Source organism: Symphalangus syndactylus, chromosome 1, assembly GCF_028878055.3.
Source record: "Symphalangus syndactylus isolate Jambi chromosome 1, NHGRI_mSymSyn1-v2.1_pri, whole genome shotgun sequence".
NCBI classification, from domain to species: Eukaryota; Metazoa; Chordata; class Mammalia; order Primates; family Hylobatidae; genus Symphalangus; species Symphalangus syndactylus.
Genome location: NC_072423.2, coordinates 114,591,428 through 114,616,332, shown reverse-complemented (window position 1 = coordinate 114,616,332; position 24,905 = coordinate 114,591,428). Strand labels below are relative to the sequence as shown.

General features: G+C 43.6%; 2 protein-coding genes and 2 long non-coding RNA genes across 5 annotated transcripts in view; 3 read left to right on the top strand and 1 right to left on the bottom strand.

Moving 5' to 3' along the window:
- The window catches only part of LOC129483080 (uncharacterized), a 118,097-nt gene that overhangs the window by 31,144 nt on the left and 62,048 nt on the right, over positions 1-24,905 (top strand). The gene's annotated exons all lie outside the window — the stretch shown is intronic.
- Positions 4,057-11,671, top strand: CCR2 (C-C motif chemokine receptor 2). 2 transcript variants are annotated; one of them, XM_063611011.1, is made up of 4 exons: positions 4,057-4,367; positions 5,962-6,093; positions 7,664-8,655; positions 9,874-11,671. In XM_063611011.1, exons 3-4 carry the CDS (start codon positions 7,715-7,717, stop codon positions 10,055-10,057), a joined length of 1,125 nt encoding a protein of 374 aa, XP_063467081.1. In that variant the 5' UTR covers positions 4,057-4,367; positions 5,962-6,093; positions 7,664-7,714; the 3' UTR covers positions 10,058-11,671. The 2 variants fall into 2 exon arrangements, with proteins under 2 accessions (XP_063467081.1, XP_055135850.1); XM_055279875.2 differs by lacking the exon at positions 5,962-6,093.
- Positions 14,406-24,905, bottom strand: part of LOC129483088 (uncharacterized) — a 44,457-nt gene continuing 33,957 nt past the window's right edge. Inside the window, exons 3-4 of the long non-coding RNA XR_008657891.2 lie at positions 21,620-21,793; positions 14,406-15,467 (exon numbers count right to left, since the gene is read on the bottom strand). This is a non-coding gene — a long non-coding RNA (uncharacterized lncRNA). The remainder of the gene's footprint in view (positions 15,468-21,619; positions 21,794-24,905) is intronic.
- Positions 21,125-24,891, top strand: CCR5 (C-C motif chemokine receptor 5). Its single transcript, XM_055279886.2, has 2 exons — positions 21,125-21,364; positions 23,273-24,891. The coding sequence occupies exon 2, from the start codon at positions 23,284-23,286 to the stop codon at positions 24,340-24,342; it is 1,059 nt and encodes a 352-aa protein (XP_055135861.2). The 5' UTR covers positions 21,125-21,364; positions 23,273-23,283; the 3' UTR covers positions 24,343-24,891.

Genomic DNA, 24,905 nt, shown 5'->3' with positions numbered 1-24,905 from the left:
TTTTTCTGTGGGCATCATATTGGTCCAGATCGTGTTTAACCAGAATTGAAGATGTAAAATCCTAGAACTCACTAATCTATTTTAGTAGGTCACAGGAAGCATGCAAACCATAAAAACCACAATGAACCAAAAGCATCTGTGTTGACAAGAGGCAAGAATTTCTCTATTTTCTAAAGGCACTAACTGAACAAATCCATTTCCCATTACTTAGGAAATTGCTAAGGGCACCGTTAAAGTACTTCAGGCTGTTGAAAAACCTTTTCTGTCTTCTTGCCCCACCACCAATTCTCTCTAGCTATGCTTTCTCTCACATGTTCTTGCCATCCATGGAGTGGCAGAGAGGTTCTGAGTACAACTCTAACTTTCAGTTTCAATGGCCTAATCCCCAACTCAACTGCTGACCTTGAGTGTAAAAATAAACAAGATCTTAAACATCTTAGGGCCAGCATTCTGGGTCTTCTTTTGTCATTTGGGGAGCATAAACTATTCTCATTTCATTGGCTTGCAGAAGAATTGAGCTTCTCCTCATCCTTGCCCCATGTCACCTTGAGGTGACCACAGCCCGGCCTTCTGTGTAATCCTGCTTGGTCGGCAGGCACATCAGAGCTCAGTGGCCTGTGACGTACTTTCCCTCAAGCCTGCTCGAAGGGTCATACTCATCATCGAGACTGGGAAACTTAGAAACCATGAACCCAGTGCCAATGGGTAGATACAGAATTCTCAAACTCATGAAAAACCATCCTTTTTAACTGTCTCCACATGCATGAAGAATTCTAAGATGTACTTAACAAGATTCCCAATTTTCTAACTATCTATTAATATATGGACGAGGTAAGAAGAAAGTTGCAAGAAAAAAATCTGTTTGACTTGACGGTTGTGTGGTTATTTGCCACGCTACCCCAGATCCACTCTGAGTCCCAGGATACTGATTTTAGGGGCTACATTGCCTAGACTGTCCATTTTTCCCTCTTCCCATCTGGTTCAGCCACTGGGAAGCACTGGTAGGAGGTCAGAGTGGGAGAAGGAGGTTAGGATACTTTCTGCCCCTGCTGTCCTACTGCTTTGCTGAACTTCTAGCAGTGGCTGAGCCATCAACCTGCAGTTCTCAACTCCAGCTGTCAGTAGTGCTCAAGTGGTATCCTTTATTCTTTTGATCTTTCTAGCTGTTAAGGAAGAAAAAAATAATTTTTTCCTCAATGCTCATAAGTTCTTGGAATGGACCCCTTAACAAAAGACAGATTAACAAGAGAAAAGTTTATTAACATACATATTTTATACATACATAGGAGCTATCCAGGGAATGAATAATTCTGAAAAACGTGACTTTGAATTCCAGCTCATATAGCATCTTCAACAAAGTTCAGTGAAGTTTTAGAGATATGACAAGACAAAGAAAATGAACTTTGAGCCTTTAGGGACAGCGACTTGTAGGAAGGCAAAAGGAATAAATGGAGATAAAGGCTGGTTTGTAACACTTGTTAATGAAGATTCGTCTGGTGCCATCTCCAGGTCCACAAGGATTTAAAGTTGTCTTCAGTGGTGAACCTTTGTTCACCTGGCAGAAGGTGTGAAGGCGGATGCAGATCCATTTTGTCTTTGTAAGTCTATATCCTGCTTTTAGACAAACAAAGGGAGGGAAAAGAGCTTTCCTTCATCTGCTTCTTCTTAATTGCCTTCAGCTCAACAATCCTTATGCAAAAGAGGTACATTTTAGGGTGGCAAATTCTGGTCTCCCACAAAGCATAGGGATGACAGACCACCTCACCATCCCTGTTGCTTCTCTTAAGCCTGCTCACCCCCTCCAAAAATATTTTCATTCTATATGGTCTCTTCAAAATCTCAGCCGAGGGTGCCCGCTGTCATCCTGCCCTCTGTGTCAGTATAAGCCAAAGATTTGAATCCTGGATCTGCAACTATCTAACTCTGTGCCTCTCCTTATTTTTGAAATTACAGGGCTGGAGACAAAGATCACAATGTGAAGACAAAATTGTAGAGCGGTCCCAATCAGCCAGAGCAAAATTTCTGGCTCTTGCCCTTCCCCATCCTGGGTTGAATCATAGGAACTGGTGGCAAGATGCCAGGGTCAGGAGATTCCAGAAGTGGCAGCAAGCCCAGTGTTACCGGGTCAGGGATGACCTGTTTTATTATTGAAATCTCAGAGATATGCTCCAATTCCTGCCCAGAGACACATTGAGAGACAACTGGGGAACTTGCTATGTTCCTGAACAGGCAATGACCTGTCTTCCAAGAAAAAACCTGAGACCCTTCAAGTCTCAGGTCCTACTTAGCACATATACCGGGTCTTATACAGGACACATGGTTACAACTGACTGAAATCTGGGCTGGGTGTGGGAGCTCACACCTGTAATCCCAGCCCTTTAGGAGGCTGAGGCGGGCAGATTGCCTGAGCCCAGGAGTTCGAGACCAGCCCAGGCAACATGACAAAACCCCATCTCTACAAAAAATAGTCAGGCATGGTGGCAGGCACCTGTAGTCTCAGCTACTTGGGAGGCTGAGATGAGAGGATTGCTTGAGGTTGAGACTGCAGCGAAGCATGATCATGCCACTGCACTCTGGCCTAGCCAACAGAGCGAGATCTTGTCGCAAAAGAAAGCAAAAACACAACACAACAACAACAACAACAACAACAACAACAAAGCCAACTTCTTGAAATCTGGAAAGGACACCTGGACTGCACTGAGCATTTGATTGTTGTTGGCTCTAGCAGTGGATACATCTTTCAACCTCTGGCACTCTGCAGGGCTCAGACTATTCTGTGTCTGTTTGTTACCTGTGGAATGCCTGCCAGACCCTGCTCTAGCTGCTTTAGATCCATTTACCCTCACAGACCCCCAGTCTTGTTATTCATATCTCATAGTTGGGAAATGGAAACTTAGAAACTTGCCAAGTCCACAGCATGAGATCCTGCCTCCAGTGTCTGCTGGATTCCAGAAAGCGCCAGGGGCCAACTTAGATGACACCATGTTCTCTGCACAATCTTAGGAATGCTCCTAGTATGATGTCCCCATTGCAGAATTTACATTTTCTTTTAACAAAACGTCTTTCCAAGGAGGGGCATTTAAAATAACTGAGGTTTTTCTTGCTAAGGACGTTCCTGACACAAGAGATAATTTAGCATTTCCTTTTCATTAGAAAGTTTGAAATCCTGCCATTTGTGACAATGTGGATGAACCTGGAGGATATTATGTTAAGTGAAACAAGCCACATGCAGATAGACAAATACCACGTGATCTCACTCTTATGTGGAATTTTTTTTTAAATAAGTTGCTTAGCTGGGCATGATGGCACACACCTGTAATCTCAGCTACTCAAGAAGCTGAGGTGGGAGGATGGCTTGAGCTCGGAATGTGGAGGTTGCAGTGAGCTGAGACTGTGCCACTGCACTCCAGTCTGGGTGACAGAATGAAACCCCATCTCAAAAAAAAAAAAAAAGTTGCTATCTTAGAAACAGACAGTAGAGCAGTGGTTACCAGAGACTGGGGAGGAAAGAGGGGAGGTGAGAATGGGCAGCAGTTGATCAACGGGTACAAAGTGGCCATGAGATAGGAGAAACAAGTGCTGGTGCTCTGCTCCACAGTAGGGTGACGGTAGTTAATAATGAATTCTATATATCTAAATAGCTAGAAGAGAGGATTTTCAATATCAGTATTATTTCAAAAGAAATGATAAATGTTTCGGAGCATGGATATGTAATTACCCTGATTTGATCATTACACAATGTATACATGTAGCAAAACATCACATTGTGTCCCATAAATATATACAATTATTATGTGAATTAAATTTTTAAAAAATTTTAAAGTGTTATCTAAATGAAATTTCTAACCGGATTCTAAATCCATGATACCACTGAAACCAGCACACATGATCACAGTAAAACCTCATTATATTTCCTCCACTGTCACCAACACCCTTTATTCTCTGGAAAATGAAACATTCTGTTGTGCTCATGTCATGCAAATTATCACTAGTAGGAGAGCAGAGAGTGGAAGTGTTCCAGGTATAAAGACCCACAAGATAAAGAAGCTCAGAGTCGTTAGAAACAGGAGCAGATGTACAGGGTTTGCCTGACTCACACTCAAGGTTGCATAAGCAAGATTTCAAAAGTAACCCTGTTCTGGAGACCTCAACCCAATGTACAATGTTCCTGACTGGAAAAGAAGAACTATATTTTTCTGATTTTTTTTTCAAATCTTTACCATTAGTTGCCCTGTATCTCCGCCTTCTCTTTCTGCAGGAAACTTTATTTCCTACTTCTGCATACCAAGTTTCTACCTCTAGATCTGTTTGGTTCAGTTGCTGAGAAGCCTGACATACCAGGACTGCCTGAGACAAGCCACAAGCTGGTGAGTTGTGGGCATCTTTTTCCATTACTTTCTGATTCATAGGCTCAACACATCTCAAAGCTGGAAATGCTGGGTCTGGGTACACCCTGGGGAACTGCAAAGCCTGTGCACTTGTGGGGAATGATCAAGATGAGAGGCAGGGGTGGGGGTGGCATGTGCACCAGGAGATGTTAGAGAAACCCTGAGGAAGAGCAGGGTGCAGCAGGTGATGGGGGAGAGTGGGCAGCAAGCAAGGCCAGGACAGCCACTCTGCTCAGTCACCTCTCCACACACCCAGGGGCTCACTCTGCCCCTCTGAGCACCCAAGGATGTTAAAGAGCTGGAACTGTTAGTCTAAATATAGGTCCATCCAAGCTCTGAACCAGAATGTGTCCCTTGCCTCAACTCAGGAGATCCACAGAGGCAGAAGTAAGGAATTTATTTTCTGAAAGATAGATTTCTATCAGTTCTGGGTGACATGTCCTGACACTTGAAATGACACCTAGGACAGCACATTTCAGGCATCTTGCTCGTTGTTCACTGTAGTAGAAGCTACATGCTAGCCAGTTGTAAAAATGAAATTAAGTAATGTGTGCACAGCATTTAACATAGCACCTGAGCTTCAGGAGCACCGAATTAATGACCACAGTTGTGATTCCTTAGGCAGATGCATTTTTTTCCAACTTTGATCAGGGGTCTTATTTAGCTTCTCCAGGTTTCAATAATCTGGCTCAGTGATATGAAATACAAGACTTCTGAAAAGTGTCAATTGCAAGAGAAATGGAAGGATAAGGTACACAGGTGGGTGGAAAAAAAATTCACAGTCACTGCCAGCAAAAAAAATTCTTGAGAATCAAGTCCTGATGATGTTAGGGCTTATAGTTCTTATTATAAAGAGTTTTATGTACTCATTCAGTGAATATTTATTGGTGCCTCCTTTAGCCAGGTACTAGCATAAGAGCTGGAAATAAAAGCATAATCCAGTCCTTGATCTTGAGGAACATGCAGTGTGTAGCAGATAACATGATAAGTGCTTATCTAGATGCATGCAGTGTTACGTGATAAGAGTAATTTGACAGAGGATACAGATTAGGCTTCACAGAGAAGGGGGATTTGAGCAGGAGGTATTGAAGGGTGAATAGAGGCTCATCAACCATTTTAGGCAGAGGGGCAAAGACCTGCAAAACCACTGAAGCATGAAGGACATGGTGAGTTTAGGGGAAATGAAGAGAAGATGACTGTGGCTGAAGCACAGGATTTGGGATTGGAGAAGGGACTGGAGGTGAGGCTGAGAAGAGGCAAACTCAGAAAAGATGTTGTGCTGGGCAGTCTGGACGTTATCTTTGAAGCGCACCACATATAAGTCATAGGGCTACTGGAGGTTTTAAGCTAAGAGTGTCTATTCAATTTCAACTTAAGAGAAGGTAGGTTGAGAGGGAACATGGCTTGAGATGAGCCATGAGCAAAGGAAAGACTACAACAAAGCCAGGAGTGAGGAGTATATGAAGCAAGAAAGTGACAGTTGAAAGCAGTGCAGAGGGGATGAATCTGAGAGGCATCTATGAGGTGGAACTCAAATGACATGATAATAATACAGGGTATTTCTCTGTGCCAGATGCTGTCCTAAGTCCTTACTCCACTGATCTTCACAGCAACTCAGCATAGTTAATATTTTATACACAAAGAAATTGGCACTTGAAGGAGTAATTGGCCCCAGATTACACTGCCTATAAGGATTCGAATCCAGGTTTGTTTGGCTCCAAAAACTGGCTCCTAATTTTCAGAAGGAGAAGGGACCCAGGACAATGCCTGATTTTGCTTCTTAGGCAATGGAGGAATCCATAAGTGGGAGGAGTTTTCAGGGGTGCCCCATTTGGGATGGGTTGAATTTGAGGTCTCTGCATGATACCCACTTTGCTCACTTCAGTGCCTAAAAGTGAGTATGGTTCATAGTAGGTGTTCAGTAAGTGTTGATGCAATGAATACATGCATGGAGAGATATGCAGCAGGCAATGGGAAATTCAACTCTGAGGCTTAGGAGAAAGCTGGAGCTTGAAGACAGAGCTTTAGAAAACAATAGCATAGAAGGGAGTAGGAACCATGAGGTTAGACAATACTATTCAGGAAGAACTTTGTAGCAAGGATAAAGAGGCAAAAAATTAAAGAGGTGAGAGCTAAGTGTGGTGCCTGGGGAATCTTAAGGTGTGGGCACGGGGAGGAGATGCCAGCGAAGATTATGAATAAAAAGTGGTGGCACAGCCCCTCCCATCTGGAAGCCAAAAAGAATTGTAAATTAGCAGAAGGATCAAATGCTCGAAGAGGGGGGAATTGGAATAAAACCAGGGCATTGGAAAAATTGGGTTGTCACTGCAATCTTAACAAGAGAAGTTTTGGCAGGATGATGGAGGCAGAAAGTTGAGAGAATCATCAGTTAGAACATTTTTGACTTCAGAGAACAGAAAATGCAGTTCATAATGGCTTTAAAACAGGGGCTTGTTTTTCTCCCAGCAATTTGAGAGGCCAAGGCGGGTGCATCAGGAGGTCAAGAGATCGAGACCATCCTGGCCAACATAGTGAAACCCCATCTCTACTAAAAGTACAAAAATTTGCGGGGCATGGTGGTGCGCGCCTATAGTCCCAGCTACTCAGGAGGCTGAGGCAGGAGAATCGCTTGAACCCAGGAGGCGGAGGTTGCTGTGAGCTGAGATCATGGCCACTGCACTACAGCCTGGAGACACAGCGAGACTCCATCTCAAAAAAAAAAAAAAAAAGAAAGAAAGCAGAAGATGAGTAGTTCAAGGGTGGGTTTAGGACTCAGTGATATTAGGATTCTGCCTGGCTTCTCATGGTTCTCTAGGTCTTCCATTCATGGCACCACGCCCTCACTAGGCATGCTGCCAGAGCAGGAGGGGCAGGTGGAGGGTTCTCTTGTGTCTGTCTTATCAGGGAAGAAGAGCTTTCCCAGAAGCCCCTAGCAGACTCCCTTTTCATATTATGGTCCAGAAATGAGTCACAGACCTATGCACCACCTGCAAAGGAGCCAGAGAAAACAAACGCCCAGTGCTTTTAGCCTGAAAATGAGAATCGGGCTTGCTGGGGAAGACAAAGGGTGTTGGGAAATGGCTGTTGGGTAAATCATTGATGTCTGCTACTAGGAATGAAAGGCAAATCAGGAACTGGCACACATGCTTTCAGGGAGATGGCTGCAAAGGAGAGGCCAAAGACTGGGAAGTTGCTTACATGGTACCAGACTATTTGGAAGATCATGGATTTTGGTGTTTGTGTTGTGTGGTCATCATTTTGTTCTTTGTTTACAGAACAGAGAAAGTGGATTGAACAAGGACGCATTTCCCCAGTACATCCACAACATGCTGTCCACATCTCGTTCTCGGTTTATCAGAAATACCAACGACAGCGGTGAAGAAGTCACCACCTTTTTTGATTATGATTACGGTGCTCCCTGTCATAAATTTGACGTGAAGCAAATCGGGGCCCAACTCCTGCCTCCGCTCTACTCGCTGGTGTTCATCTTTGGTTTTGTGGGCAACATGCTGGTCGTCCTCATCTTAATAAACTGCAAAAAGCTGAAGTGCTTGACTGACATTTATCTGCTCAACCTGGCCATCTCTGATCTGCTTTTTCTTATTACTCTCCCATTGTGGGCTCACTCTGCTGCAAATGGGTGGGTCTTTGGGAATGCAATGTGCAAATTATTCACAGGGCTGTATCACGTCGGTTATTTTGGCGGAATCTTCTTCATCATCCTCCTGACAATCGATAGATACCTGGCTATTGTCCATGCTGTGTTTGCTTTAAAAGCCAGGACGGTCACCTTTGGGGTGGTGACAAGTGTGATCACCTGGTTGGTGGCTGTGTTTGCTTCTGTCCCAGGAATCATCTTTACTAAATGCCAGGAAGAAGATTCTGTTTATGTCTGTGGCCCTTATTTTCCACGAGGATGGAATAATTTCCACACAATAATGAGGAACATTTTGGGGCTGGTCCTGCCGCTGCTCATCATGGTCATCTGCTACTCTGGAATCCTGAAAACCCTGCTTCGGTGTCGAAACGAGAAGAAGAGGCACAGGGCAGTGAGGGTCATCTTCACCATCATGATTGTTTACTTTCTCTTCTGGACTCCCTATAACATTGTCATTCTCCTGAACACCTTCCAGGAATTCTTCGGCCTGAGTAACTGTGAAAGCACCAGTCAACTGGACCAAGCCACGCAGGTGACAGAGACTCTTGGGATGACGCACTGCTGCATCAATCCGATCATCTACGCCTTCGTTGGGGAGAAGTTCAGAAGGTATCTCTCTGTGTTCTTCCGAAAGCACATCACCAAGCGCTTCTGCAAACAATGTCCAGTTTTCTACAGGGAGACAGTGGATGGAGTGACTTCAACAAACACGCCTTCCACTGGGGAGCAGGAAGTCTCGGCTGGTTTATAAAACGAGGAGCAGTTTGATTGTTGCTTATAAAGAGAGATAACGGTCTGTATATAACAACAAACTTCAAGGGTTTGTTGAACAATAGAAACGTGTAAAGCAGGTGCCCAGGAACCTCAGGGCTGTGTGTACTGATACAGACTATGCCACTAAATGCATATCCAACATGTGCTCAGGGAATAATCCAGAAAAACTGTGGGTAGAGACTTTGACTCTCCAGAAAGCTCATCTCAGCTCCTGGAAAATGCCTCATTACCTTGTGCTAATCGTCTTTTTCTAGTCTTCATAATTTCTTCACTCAATCTCTGATTCTGTCAATGTCTTGAAATCAAGGGCCAGCTGGAGGTGAAGAAGAGAATGTGACAGGCACAGATGAACGGGAGTGAGGGATAGTGGGGTCAGGGCTGAGAGGAGAAGGAGGGAGACATGAGCATGGCTGAGCCTGGACAAAGACAAAGGTGAGCAAAGGGCTCACGCATTCAGCCGGGAGATGATACTGGTCCTTAGCCCCGTCTGCCACCTGTAGTTAACCTTGAAGGCTTCACCAGGTCAGGGAGAGTTTGGGAACTGCAATAACCTGGGAGTTTTGGTGGAGTCCGATGATTCTCTTTTGCATAAGTGCATGACACATTTTTGCTTTATTATGGTTTATGTATGGCAACCATGCACCCTACATTTGAAATCTATGAAATATCATGCTCCATTGTTCAGATGCTTCTTTGGCCACATACCCCTGTCTAAAAATTCAGAAAATTTTTGTTTATAAAAGATGATATGCTAATATATGTATATGCTATATATCTATATCTATATGTATGTATATATAGGCTCTTGCTTGATCTCTCCAGGAGGTAGTGATTATGAGAAGGGGGTGGAGAATGATGAGTTCCTTCACCAGGAGCAAAGGATGGGGATCGTGTGGAACCACTGCAGAACTATTTCCAGAATCAACTAAGTGGAGAGCCAGGAAGGCTGCATCAGAACCCAGTAAAGTTTCTTGTCTGGATCTGAGCTGATTTGTTTTGTGGTTGCTTTTCCCTGCCTTGCCACTCCCCTCACTCTTCTCTGTTTCCCCATAGCCTTTTTCACATAGCTCTTGGCTGTAGGATTGCCCCACTCCAAAAACCAGTGTGTGGAGGCCCAGGAGTGAGACCAGGAAAGAATGTGAAAGCAACTACACAAGGACTCCTTGATGGTAGTGGAAAAGGAAAGTCAATTGGCAGAGCCCCTGAAGCCAGTCTTCAGGGCAGAGAAGGAGCCTAGAGACAGGAATGACAGATCTCTGCTTTGGGAATCACATGTCTGGCCTCACAGATGTCTGATTGATTCACAGTGTGAATCTCGGTGTCTACGTTACCAGGCAGGAAGGCTGACAGGAGAGAGACTCCAGCTGGGTTGGAAAACAGTATTTTCCAAACTACCTTCCAGTTCCTCATTTTTGGATACAGGCATAGAGCTCAGACTGTTTTTAAATAGTAAAAATAAAATTAAAGCTGAAAACTGCAACTTGTAAATGTGGCAAAGTGTTAGTTTGAGTTGCCGTCATGTCAAACGTGAAAATGCTGTATTAGTCACAGAGATAAGCTTTGAGCTTAAGAATTTGGAGCAGGTGGTGTGTTTGGGAGACTGCTGAGTCAACCCAGTAGTTGTTGATTGGCGGGATTGGAAGTGTGTGATCTGTGGGCACATTAGCCTATGTGGATGCAGCATCTAAGTAATGATGTCATTCGAATCACAGTATACGCTCCATCGCTGTCATCTCAGCTGGATCTCCATTCTCCCAGGCTTGCTGTCAAAAGCCGTTTGTGTTTTATTTTGTATCATTTTGAAGTCATGCGTTTAATCACATTCGAGTGTTTCAGTGCTTCGCAGATGTCCTTGTTGATGCTCATATTGTTCCCTATTTGGCCAGTGGGAACTCCTAAATCAAGTTGGCTTCTAATCAAAGCTTTTAAACCCTATTGGTAAAGAATGGAAGGTGGAGGAGCTCCCTGAAGTAAGCAAAGACTTTCCTCTTAGTCGAGCCAAGTTAAGAATGTTCTTATGTTGCCCAGTGTGTTTTTGATCTGATACAAGCAAGAAGCACTGGGCTTCTAGAACCAGGCAACTTGGGAACTAGACTCCCAAGCTGGACTATGGCTCTGCTTTCAGGGCACATGGCTAAAGAAGGTTTCAGAAAGAAGAGGGGACAAAGCAGAACTTTCACCTTCATATATTTGTATTATCCTAATAAATGCATAAAATGTTAATTTGATGGTGATGAAATGTAAATAGTGTTTTTAAAAACTATGATTTGGAAAATAAATCAATGCTATAACTGTGTTGATAAAAGATTTAAAAACAACTGGCTGTTTTTTTACACTGTGGTGTGGAAGATTGTGTTTTGTTCACAACTTTTCACTTCTTCCCCTGTGTGATTACACACACCTGCCCTTGTGGTGTGACTTGCAGTGCGCCCTACAGGCCACATACCCCATGCACTCCACCACTGGCTCTGCTGCTGGAAAGTGAGCAGAAGTGACATCTGCTTCATCCAAGCAGAGCCTCTTGCTCAGCCACAGGAAGGCCCATTCCAGATCACAACCCTCAGCCTGTGCGCCCTGGTGAATGAGAAGACACAGGGAGCTGCAGCCACATATAACATGAGCAAGAAGTCTGTGTTTCAGGAAGGGGAACATCACACTCCGGGGACCGTTGTGGGGTGGCGGGGAGGGGGAGGGACAGCATTAGGAGATATACCTAATGCTAAATGACGAGTTAATGGGTGCAGCAAAACAACATGGCACAAGGATACGTATGTAACAAACCTGCACATTGTGCACATGTACCCTAAAACCTAAAGTATAATAATAATAAACAAACAAACAAACAAAAAAAGAAGTCTGTGTTTGCTGTGATAAGCCACTGAGTTTTAGGGGTTGTTTGTTAAGAAGCACAAAAATCGATGAAGACATGTGGTATATAGTGACTTCATATATAGAATCTGGAAAACTATCCATTTATTTTCCATCATGGAATTCAATACGACAAGCACCCCGGAGGGTCTACCTATGCCAGACTGGGTTGGAAGCAGAAAGACAGATGTTAATGCCAGTGTCCTTTAGACCTCCAAGTCCAGAGCCAGCTGCCGAGTGGGAGGGGTAGAGAAGGTCCTGTGCACAGTCACAGTGCGCTGTGCAGGGCAGGAACAGAGGCAACCGTGAAAAGTGCTGAGAGCCTGGAGGACAGAGTGACTAATGCAATGACAGTCTTGCATCATAGGAATAACAGCCACAGCAGGATTTTATTGCTGCCAAAGAAACTGCCATTTAAAAATTGCCAGCCATCTGGGAGGCTGAGGCAGGAGAATGGCATGAACCCAGGAGGTGGAGCTTGCAGTGAGCCGAGATCGGGCCACTGCACTCCAGCCTGGGCAGCAGAGCCAGACTCTGTCTCAAAAAAAAAAAAAAAAAAAAAAAAAAAAAAATGCCAGCCATCTCTCTTTCTAAAGTGGAATCCTCAGGTCTCCTTTATTCTGGGGACATTTGAGTAGGCTGTTCGAGTTAAGCAGGTGGAAGGTGGAAGGTCATCATTCTGAGGGATGAGTGTCTGAAGACTTTTTTGGTAAGGAAGGGTCTTGACATAGCCCACCCCATGCCACCCCCCTTGATCTGTGATATCCCCAGCAGCTGGGGAGGTTGGAGCATTTTGCAAAGAGGCCCCGAAGCCTCCAGAAAGTAAACCTTCAAGAGCCCATCCTTCCTTCCTCTTTTGTTTTTGCTCATTATGAAAACTTCCCTGACAAATTGAAAAGGCCTCAGGTGAGATAAGCCCTCAGGAAAAACCACCAAAGGCCACCCAGAGGGGCCACACTGTGAGGGAAGAGGAGTATGGGCTGGTGAGCTGACCTCTGGAAGACAGTGCATGAATTGAGGGGAAGAGATTGGTTCCAGGCATGGGAGCAATGAGGCTGGAAATTTCTTCAGACATTGCCACTTCAGCACTGTGTGTGTGTGTGTGTGTAAACAGAGTCCTGTAATGCAAAGTCTGGCCTTGGCAGCCCCAGCCTGGGGCCACAGTGAGACGTGAGCTGAGGGTTATGCTGGGAAAAACCTCTCCCTCCCAGCACCTGAAAGGCTCTGTGGGCCCAGCAGCTCAGCAAGCAAGGGTAAGGGCATGCACTAACATCTTATTTCATACTATCCCTTATAACACATCCTAATGTAATCAGCTCACAATATGAAATTATTTCATTTCTCTCCAATCATTTTTTCAACGGGGCCTTAGGATCGACTGGATTCTGGAAGGCCCTGCCTAGAGGAGGGAGAGCATTCTCTCCCTATGTCCCCTCCTGCTCCACCCTCCACAGCACGTGCCTAGTGGTCTACCTTGTGGGGAACTCTTGTACCTCCCTCTTCTAGGCATGGACTAGCATTGAGAAGTGGGACAGGAGTGTTAGGAAAAAGGGCAAATATAGACATATCTTGTCTTATTGTGCTTTACAGATGTTGTTTTTTGTTGTTGTTGTTGTTGTTTACAAATTGAAGGTTTGTGGCAACTCTGCCTCGAGCAAGTCTATTGGTGCTGTTTTTCCAACAGCATGTACTTGTTTTGCATCTCTGTGTCACATTTTGGTAATTCTCCCAATATTTCAAACTTTGTCATTATTTCTATATCTGTTATGGTAATCTGTGATCAGTGATCTTTGACGTCACTATTGTAGTTGTTTTGGGGCACCACGAAGTGCACCATATAAGATGGCAAAGAATCAATAAATGTTGTGTGTGTTCTGACTGCTCCACTGACTGCCTGTTCCTGAGACACAATAGTATATATATATATATATATATATATATATATATAACAATAATATATATGTATATATATATTTTTAATATATATTTTGAGGCAGAGTCCCACTCTGATTGCCCAGGCTGGAGTGCAATGATGTGATTTCAGCTCACTGCAACCTCTGCCTCCCCGGGCTTGGGTGATTCTCCCACTTCAGCCTCCCAAGCTGGGACTACAGGTGTGCACCATCACACCCAGGTAATGTTGTTTTTTTTTTTCTATTTTTAGGAGAGACGGGGTTTTGCCATGTTGCCCAGGCTGGCCTTGAACTCCTAGACTCAAACAATCCACCTGCCTCAGCCTCCCAAAGGGCTGGGATTATAGGCATGAGCCACTGTGCCCAGCCCAAGACACAATAATATTGAAATTAAGCCAAATAATAACCCTACAATGGCCTCTAAGTGTTCAAGTGAAAGGAAAAGTCCCACGTCTCTCGCTTTAAATCAAAATCTAGAAATGATTAAGCTTAGTAAGGAGGACATGTTGAAAGTCAAGGCCAAAAGCTCGCCTCTTGCACCAGTTAGCCAAACTGCGACTTCACAAGAAAAGTTCTTGAAGGATATTTAAGTTCTACTCCAGGGAACACACAAATGAAGAGAAAACAAAGCAGCCATATTGCTGATATGGAGAAAATTTGAGTGGTCTGGAGAAAAGATCCAACCAGCCACAACATTTCCTTAAGTCAAAGTCTAATCCAGAGCAAGACTCTAACTCTCTTCAATGCTATGAAGGCTGAGAGAGGTGAGGAAGCTGCAGAAGAAAAGTTTGAAGCTAGTGGAGCTTGGTTTGTGAGGTTTAATGAAAGACAACATCTCCATAACCTAAAAATGCAAGATGAAGCAGCAAGTGCAAAGGGAGAAGCTGTGGCAAGTTATCCAGAAAATCTAGATAAGATAATTGATGAAAGTGTCTACACTAAACAACAGATTTTCAATGTAGACAAAACAGTCTTATGTTGGAAGAAGTTGCCATCCAGGACTTTCAGAGCTAGACAGGAGATGTCAATGCAAGCTGCAAAGCTCCAAGGGACAGGCTGACTCTCTTTTAAGAGGTGAATGCAGCTGATGACTTTAAGTTGAAGTAAATGTTCATTTACTATTTTGAAAATCCTGGGGTCATTAAGAATTATGCTAAATCTACTCTATCTGTGCTCCATAAATGGAACAATAAAGACTGGATGACAACACATCTGTTTACAGCATGGTTTACTGAATATTTTAAGCCCACTATTGAGAACTATTGCTCAGAAAAAAAGATTCCTTTCAAAATATTACTGCTCTGCACCGTGTCACTCAAGAGCTGTGTTGGAGATGTATGAGAATATTCATGTTGTTTTCATCCCTGCTAACACAAACATCCATTCTGCAGTCCATGGACCAAGATTTTCAAGTCTTATTAAGAAATATATTTCATAAGGCTATTAAGAAATAGCTATATATATATATATATCCTTATATAGTTTATATAGCTACCATTGATAGTGATTCCACTGATGGATCTGAGCAAAGCAAATTGAAAAACTTCTGGAAAGTAGTCATTATTCTAGATGCCATTAGGAATATTTGTAATTCATGGGAGGAGGTCAAAATACCAACATTAACAGGAGTGTGAAAGACATTGATTCCAACCCCCATAGATGACTTTCAGGGGTTCACGTCTTCAGTGGAGGAAGTCGCTGTAGATGTGGTGGAAACAGCAAGAGAACTAGAACTAGAAGTGGAGCTTGAAGTTGTGACTGAATTGCCGCACTCTCATGATCAAACTTGAACAGATGAAGAGTTGCTTCTTACGGATGAGCAGTGAAAGTGGTCTCTTGAGATGGAATCTCCTCCTAGTGAAGATGCTGTGAACATGGTTAAAATGACAACAATCGATTTAGAATATTACATAAATTTAGTTAATAAAGCAGTGGCAGGGTTTGAGAGGATTGACTCCAATTTTGAAAGAAGTGGGTAAAATGCTATCAAATAGCATCACATGGTATGAAGAAATCTTTTGTGAAGGGAAGAGTCGACCAAGGTGGCAAATTGCATTGTCATCTTATTTTAAGAAATTGCCACAGCCATCCCCAGCTTTAGCAACCACCACCCTAATCAGTAAGCAGCCATCAACATCAAAACAAGACCACCATCCTCTTCAGCAAAAACACCATGACTTGCTGAAGGCTCAGATGATGGTTAGCATTTTTAGCAATAAAATATTTTTAATTAAGGTATGCACATTGGTTTTTTTTTGACATAATACTATTGCATACTTAATAGACTACAGTATAGGGTAAACACAACTTTTATACACACTTGGAAACCAAAAAAAGTTATTTTTGTGATATTTGCTTTATTGTGGTGGTCTGAAACTGAACTCACAATCTCACCAAGGTGTGCCTAAACCTCTTTAGCTAACTGGCCACTGCCACAGTCCACTCCATGATGGTCAAGATGCCCCAGAGTGGCAGGCACACTGTGTGGTCACATCCAAGGGCCTAGAGATGGTGGGGGCTCCATATGGATCTAGACATGTGAGATATCTCTTTGATTTGACTTCTTCCAACCCACCATTTTCTGGGTGCTGGGCTTGTCTCACCCAGAAAGTAGGACCCAATGTGACAGTTCCTGCCCAGTTCCCTCCTGTGGTAGCCACTTGACCCAGGGGCACTCTTGATCCTTGCAGCCCCATTTACATACCCTATCTCTACCCCTATCACCTCTCTCCAATCCCCACTCCCCCGCTCAGCTTGTCTGCTGCCCAGGGGGGGCCCCACCCATGCTGGCCTCTCCTTTTGCAAGTCCCCATTCCTCATATGGTTTCTTCAGAGCCCCTTTCCTTGGCTTTGAGGAGAGGTGCCCTCACTCGCTTCCCCACCAATCCTGCCCACTTCTACAGTCCATTCGTTATCCTAATTGCCTCCATATACAGACCGGAGTGAGAGGAGTTGATGTGATGGGTGTGGATACAGGGCTGGTGCTGTCATCTTCTAGTAAGCCCTGGGAGAGGTGTCTAAGCCCAGGTGTCAGTGGTTTTCTTTGGAACTGTGAGTACATAACACTTCTTTGCCTTCAGCCTTAGGCCATAGTTGCTAGTTCTGGGACAACCGGAAATGTCCTACATAATCTCGTGTTATGTGCAGAGCTGAGTATAGAGCTCCAGGTATGATCTGACTCACTTAAGATCACAGTGAGTCTATTGTATTGTTGAACTGTTAGCTTAGACATCTGTCACTGTACCTACATGGCGCTAGCCTCACGCCTAGATGCTGATCTGAAAGAAATCCCCTAAACGCATACAGAAGACTTCTCAGCTGAGCTAAGGGGCTCCCACCAGGTTTGAGCCTATCTAATGAATCCATGAGGTAGACAGCCTGCATGTGTCCACTTGGTTTGATGAAATGCACAAATCCTCATGGGGGATGTGGTCCATGGGCTGGGAAGTGGGTTACCCTGGGAAAGGTCTAGAGGACAGAGGCAGGGATGGAGACAACAGCATGGTGAGTTCCCAACCCACCCACGATGATAGGTGTCTGAGGCAGAAGGTAAAGAGGCTGTCTCCTGGTGGGTGTCATAAGACTCAAGTGTCATTGCTGAGGCACATGGGTAACAAAGCGTGGCACTGGATGGGGGTGGATTCTTCCTATTTCTGTGAGGATCATGGGGACTCCCTGGCTCTCCTGGTAAAGGTGGCTCTGGGGACAGGAAGAGCGTCCTTCTTGACAGGGATATCAGAGCACTGATGGTGACAATCAGTGTGACACTTCTCACATGACTGAACAACGGGAAGAGCCCGACTGTCTGATGACAGAGCTCTGTTAAATATAGTTAAGGGTATTTTGTTGAATGAATGAAGCCAGACAGGAAAGAGGACAGTATCTGTAATTCCGTTTATAGAAGTTAAAGACAGGCTCATTTAATCTCTATGAAGACAGAGTGGCCCTTACCTCCGGGTGGAGCAAAAGGCACCTTCTGAAGTGATAGGGATGTTCCTTATCATCTTGATCGGGAGTGGTAGTTACATCATGTATGCATATCAAAACTCACCAAGCTGTACCACTAAGTGTGTTCTTCCTCAATAAAAATAATAAAGAACTACACTTATAAAGAATTTTTTAATAATATAGGAAAATGTTTACACTATAATCTTTAGCTAAAAAAAAGGAGCCGCCTACAGAATGGTACATGCGTGAGAACAATTAATCTAAAAGTGCATGGGAAAAGTCGGGATTGAAACATCATGTTTTAAATGACATTGTTTTGATACTGTGAGAATGTACCTAAGTGTTTCCTTTTTTCTGTTTTTCCCAATTTTATACAATGAGCATGTGTTGGTTTTATAATTAGACATTTTGTTTGTTTGTTTGGTTTGGTTTTGAGACAGAGCTTGCTGTCACCCAGGTTGGAGTGCAATGGCCCGAACTTGGTTCACTGCAACCTCCATCTCCTGGGTTCAAGAGATTCTCCCACTTCAGCCTCCTGAGTAGCTGGGACTATAGGGGCGCACGACCACACCCAGCTAATTTTGTGTATTTTTAGTAGAGATGGGGTTTCACCATGTTGGCCAGGTTGGTCTCAAACTCCTGACCTCAACTTATCCACCCGCCTTGGCTTCCCAAAGTGCTGGGATTACAGACATGAGCCATCGCAGCCAGCCTAGACATTTGTTTTTAAAAATAAAAGATTCATTTGCTCTTTTTACAGCCCATCTTACTGTTGACTGATATTGACCAGGCGTCAACTCAGGCCCCAGGGATTTTCACAACAGCTGCTGTATGGCAGGGTTCCTGCTCACTGTGCTCATGTAGTTGGCCCTTGCACCCGAAGTGAATAATTAACATTCTCCCCATCCTGTTGATGATGCTCTGAAAATATGGTCCAGAAATGGTGTGGGCAAGGAGACAGCAAAGCAATGCTTGGAACATAGGTGCAGTAACTAGACATGGAGCAGCTGTTTAAAGACAAAAAGGCCCCAAAAAGGAGGGATGGCACGAAACACCCTCCAATATGGGCATGGAGTCTAGAGTGACAAACTGATCAAAAGTTCATTTCCTATGGGGAGTCCGAATGTATTTAATAATAAAAAGAGAACAAGAGCCATGCAAACTGAGAGGGACAAAGTAGAGTAGCAGACACCAAGCAACTAAGGCACAGCACGATAAGCTGCTAGCTTGTTGTCATTATTGTATCCGGAACATTTCATTTAAATGCTGAAGAATTTCCCATGGGTCCCCACTTTCATGTGAATCCTTGGGCTGAACCCCCCTGTCCTGAGTGGTTACTAGAACACACCTCTGGACCAGAAACACAAAAGTGGAGTAACACACACTGCAAAGCTGTGCTTCCTTGTTTCAGCCTATGAATCCTCACCTTGTTTCCCATCTAGCGTATATTTTTCAAACCAACTTGGCCGTGGAATCATGTAGTATTTAGGGTGGAAGCTGCCCCAGGTCTAGCACGTCATTTAACAGATGAGGAAATGGAAGCTTGGGCAGTGGAAGTATCTTGCCAAGGTCACACAGCAAGTCAGCAGCACAGTGTGTGTGACTCCGAGCCTGCTCCGCTAGCCCACATTGCCCTCTGGGGGTGAGTATGTCTTCACACCCTCCACTACCCTAATGACAGACACACAGAACATGGCAAAGCCTCAGCTCTGCATGGTGAAAGTAAGAACCAGCAATTGCCACAAACAGAAATACAGTGTTGGTCCGGCAGCCTCCGGGAGTTCTGCACAAGTGGATTACCAGTGAATACAAGGCTATCTTTCTAAAAACCGAAGTTGTATTTATGTTATCTATTTTCTATAAAATTTTATATTAATTTATTTGTTAACCTATTTTTGAACTCTTTCAAAAGCACACTTTATATTTCCCTGCTTAAACAGTCCCCCGAGGGCGGGTGCCCGAAAGGCTCTACACTTGTTATTCCATCTCCACCACAGGCGTATTAAGTTTGTATTTGGGTTTTTTTTAAAACCTCCACTCTACAGTTAAGAAAACTAAGGCAGAGAGCTTCAATAATTTGGTCAGAGCCAAGTAGTAGTAATGAAGCTGGAGGTCAAACCCAACAGCATGACTACAGTTCTTAATCAATGCCTTTTGAATTGCACATATAGGATGAACTTGAACATTTTCTCGATGATTCACTGTCCTTGTTATGATTATCAGTTACTGAGGTCTGTTGTAACACAGACATATGTCCCTATATGGGGCGGGGGTGGGGGTGTCTTGATCGCTGGGCTATTTCTGTACTTTTCTGGCTTTTCCCAAGCAGTCATTTCTTTCTATTCTCCAAGCACCAGCAATTAGATTTACCTTGTCAGCTTCTAGTTTGCTGAAACTAATCTGCTATAGACAGAGACTCCAGTGAACCAATTTTATTAGGATTTAATTAAATAAACTCTCTCTGACAAAGGATTGCTGAAAGGGTAACTAAGAGTTTGATGTTTACTGAGTGCATAGTATGTGCTAGATGCTGGCCGTGGATGCCTCATAGAATCCTCCCAACAACTCATGAAATGACTACTGTCATTCAGCCCAATACCCAGATGAGAAAGCTGAGGGTAAGACAGGTTTCAAGCTTGGCGGTCTGACTACAGAGGCCACTGGCTTAACCCCTGGGTTAGGCTGCCTCTGTAGGATTGGGGGCACGTAATTTTGCTGTTTAGGGTCTCCTTTGCCTTCTTAGAGATCACAAGCCAAAGCTTTTTATTCTAGAGCCAAGGTCACAGAAGCCCAGAGGGCATCTGTGGCTCAGGAGTAGCTCTCTGCTGTCTTCTCAGCTCTGCTGACAATACTTGAGATTTTCAGATGTCACCAACCACCAAGAGAGCTTGATATGACTGTATATAGTATAGTCATAAAGAACCTGAACTTGACCATGTACTTCTGTCATGTGGAAAATTTCTCATAGCTCCAGATAGATTATATCTGGAGTGAAGAATCCTGCCACCTGTGTATCTGGCATAGTGTGAGTCCTCATAAATGCTTACTGGTTTGAAGGGTAACAAAATAGTGAACAGAGTGAAAATCCCCACTAGGATCCTGGGTCCAGAAAAAGATGGGAAACCTGTTTAGCTCACCCGTGAGCCCATAGTTAAAACTCTTTAGACAACAGGTTGTTTCCGTTTACAGAGAACAATAATATTGGGTGGTGAGCACCTGTGTGTGGGTTGGGGTGGGATAGGGGATACGGGGAGAGTGGAGAAAAAGGGGGCACAGGGTTAATGTGAAGTCCAGGATCCCCCTCTACATTTAAAGTTGGTTTAAGTTGGCTTTAATTGACAGCAACTCTTAAGATAATCAGAATTTTCTTAACCTTTTAGCCCTACTGTTGAAAAGCCCTGTGATCTTGTACAAATCATTTGCTTCTTGGATAGTAATTTCTTTTACTAAACTGTGGGCTTTTAACTAGATGAATGTAAATGTTCTTCTAGCTCTAATATCCTTTATTCTTTATATTTTCTAACAGATTCTGTGTAGTGGGATGAGCAGAGAACAAAAACAAAATAATCCAGTAAGGAAAGCCCGTGAATAAACTTTCAGACCAGAGATCTATTCTCTAGCTTATTTTAAGCTCAACTTAAAAAGAAGAACTCTTCTCTGATTCTTTTCGCCTTCAATACACTTAATTATTTAACTCCACCCTCCTTCAAAAGAAACAGCATTTCCTACTTTTATACTGTCTATATGACTGATTTGCACAGCTCATCTGGCCAGAAGAGCTGAGACATCCGTTCCCCTACAAGAAACTCTCCCCGGTAAGTAACCTCTCAGCTGCTTGGCCTATTAGTTAGCTTCTGAGATGAGTAAAAGACTTTACAGGAAACCCATAGAAGACATTTGGCAAACACCAAGCGCTCATACAATTATCTTAAAATATAATCTTTAAGATAAGGAAAGAGTCAGAGTTTAGAATGAGTTTCAGATGGTTATAACATCAAAGATACAAAACATGATTATGAGTGAAAGACTTTAAAGGGAGCAATAGTATTTTAATAACTAATAATCCTTACCTCTCAAAAGAAAGATTTGCAGAGAGATGAGTCTTGGCTGAAATCTTGAAATCTCATCTTCTGCTAAGAAGAACTAAACCCTCTCCAGTGAGATGCCTTCTGAATATGTGCCCACAAGAAGTTGTGTCTAAGATTGGTTCCCTTTTTTCTTTTTCCTCCAGACAAGAGGGAAGCCTAAAAATGGTCCAAATTAATATCAGATTACAAACGCCAAATAAAATTTTCCTCTAATATATCAGTTTCATGGCACAGTTAGTATATAATTCTTTATGGTTCAAAATTAAAAATGAGCTTTTCTAGGGGCTTCTCCCAGCTGCCTAGTCTAAGACGCAGGGAGTTTGAGACTCACAGGGTTTAATAAGAGAAAATTCTCAGCTAGAGCCGCTGAACTTAAATAGACTAGGCAAGACAGCTGGTTATAAGACTAAACTACCCAGAATGCATGACATTCGAATATCTGTGGTGGCAGACGAAACATTTTTTATTTTATTATTTCTTGGGTATGTATGACAACTCTTAATTGTGGCAACTCAGAAACTACAAACACAAACTTCACAGAAAATGTGAGGATTTTACAATGGGCTGTTGGCATGTATGACCTTCTCGGGGGACGTGGGCATCCGGCCATTTCACTCTGACTACATCACGGCACCAAACATCTGATGGTCTTGCCTTTTAATTCTCTTTTCGAGGAGTGAGAGGGAGGGTAGCACGGTAGTTAAGAGTGTAGGCTTCCTGCATTCAAAATCGGTTGCTCACTAGCTGTGTGGCTTTGAGCAAGTTACTCACCCTCTCTGTACTTCAAGGCCCTTGTCTGCAAAATGTGAAAAATATTTCCTGCCTCATAAGGTTGCCCTGAGGATTAAATGAATGAATGTGTATGACGCTTAGAACAGTGATTGGCATCCAGTATGTGCCCTCGAGGCCTCTTAATTATTACTGGCTTGCTCATAGTGCATGCTCTTTGTGGGCTAACTCCAGCTTGGTCAATAAAAATGTTAAGACTGAGTTGCAGCCGGGCATGGTGGCTCATGCCTGTAATCCCAGCATTCTAAGAGACTGAGGCAGGAGGATTGCTTGAGCCCAGGAGTTCGAGACCAGCCTGGGCAAAATAGTGTGATCTTGTCTCCATAAAAATAAACAAAATTAGCTGGGCGTGGTGGTGCCTGTAGTCCCCAGCCACTTGGAGGGGTGAGGTGAGAGGATTGCTTGAGCCCGGGATGGTCCAGGCTGCAGTGAGCCATGATCGTGCCACTGCACTCCAGCCTGGGCGACAGAGTGAGACCTTCTCTCACAACAACAACAGCAACAAAAAGGCTGAGCTGCACCATGCTTGACCCAGTTTCCTAAAATTGTTATCAAAGCTTCATTCACTCCGTGGTGCTATAGAGCACCAGATTTTATTTGGTGAGATGATGCTTTCATGAATTCCCCCAGCAGAGCCAAGATCTCCATCTAGTGAGCGGGGAAGCTAGCAGCAAACCTTCCTTTCACTATGAAACTTCATTGTTTGGCCAAAAAGGGAGTTCATTCAATGTAGACGTCTATGTATGCAATTAAAAACCTATTGATATATAAAACAGTTTGCATTCATGGTGGGCCACTAAATACACTCTAGGACTTTATAAAAGATCACTTTTTATTTATTCACAGGGTGGAACAAGATGGATTATCAAGTGTCAAGTCCAACCTATGACATCGATTATTATACATCGGAGCCCTGCCAAAAAATCAATGTGAAGCAAATCGCAGCCCGCCTCCTGCCTCCGCTCTACTCACTGGTGTTCATCTTTGGTTTTGTGGGCAACATGCTGGTCATCCTCATCCTGATAAACTGCAAAAGGCTGAAGAGCATGACTGACATCTACCTGCTCAACCTGGCCATCTCTGACCTGTTTTTCCTTCTTACTGTCCCCTTCTGGGCTCACTATGCTGCTGCCCAGTGGGACTTTGGAAATACAATGTGTCAACTCTTGACAGGGCTCTATTTCATAGGCTTCTTCTCTGGAATCTTCTTCATCATCCTCCTGACAATCGATAGATACCTGGCTATCGTCCATGCTGTGTTTGCTTTAAAAGCCAGGACGGTCACCTTTGGGGTAGTGACAAGTGTGATCACTTGGGTGGTGGCTGTGTTTGCATCTCTCCCAGGAATCATCTTTACCAGATCTCAAAAAGAAGGTCTTCATTACACCTGCAGCTCTCATTTTCCATACAGTCAGTATCAATTCTGGAAGAATTTCCAGACATTAAAGATAGTCATCTTGGGGCTGGTCCTGCCGCTGCTTGTCATGGTCATCTGCTACTCGGGAATCCTAAAAACTCTGCTTCGGTGTCGAAACGAGAAGAAGAGGCACAGGGCTGTGAGGCTTATCTTCACCATCATGATTGTTTATTTTCTCTTCTGGGCTCCCTACAACATTGTCCTTCTCCTGAACACCTTCCAGGAATTCTTTGGCCTGAATAATTGCAGTAGCTCTAACAGGTTGGACCAAGCCATGCAGGTGACAGAGACTCTTGGGATGACGCACTGCTGCATCAACCCCATCATCTATGCCTTTGTTGGGGAGAAGTTCAGAAACTACCTCTTAGTCTTCTTCCAAAAGCATATTGCCAAACACTTCTGCAAATGCTGTTCTACTTTCCAGCAAGAGGCTCCCGAGCGAGTAAGCTCAGTTTACACTCGATCCACTGGGGAGCAGGAAATATCTGTGGGCTTGTGACCCAGACTCAAGTGTGCTGGTGACCCATTCAGAGTTGTGCACATGGCTTGGTTTTGATACACAGCCTGGGCTGGGGGTGGGGTGGGAGAGGTCTTTTTAAAAAGAAGTTACTGTTATACAGGGTCTATGATTCATCCATTTATTTGGCATCTGTTTAAAGTAGATTAGATCTTTTAAGCCCATCAATTATAGAAAGCCAAATCAAAATATGTTGATGAAAAACAGCAACCTTTTTCTCTCCCCTTCACATGCATCAAGTTATTGACAAACTCTCCCTTCACTCCGAAAGTTCCTTATGTATATTAAAAAGAAAGCCTGAGGGAATTGCTGATTCTTGAGTTTAGTGACCTGAAGAGAAATACCAAAATTATTTCGGAAATGTACACTTTTTACCTTGTACAAGGCAACATATAGGTTGTAAATGTGTTTAAAACAGGTCTTTGTCTTGCTATGGGGAGAAAAGATATGAATATGATTAGTTAAGAAATGACACCTTTCATGTGTGATTTCCCTCCAAGGTATGGTTAATAAGTTTCACTGACTTTTAGAACCAGGCGAGAGCC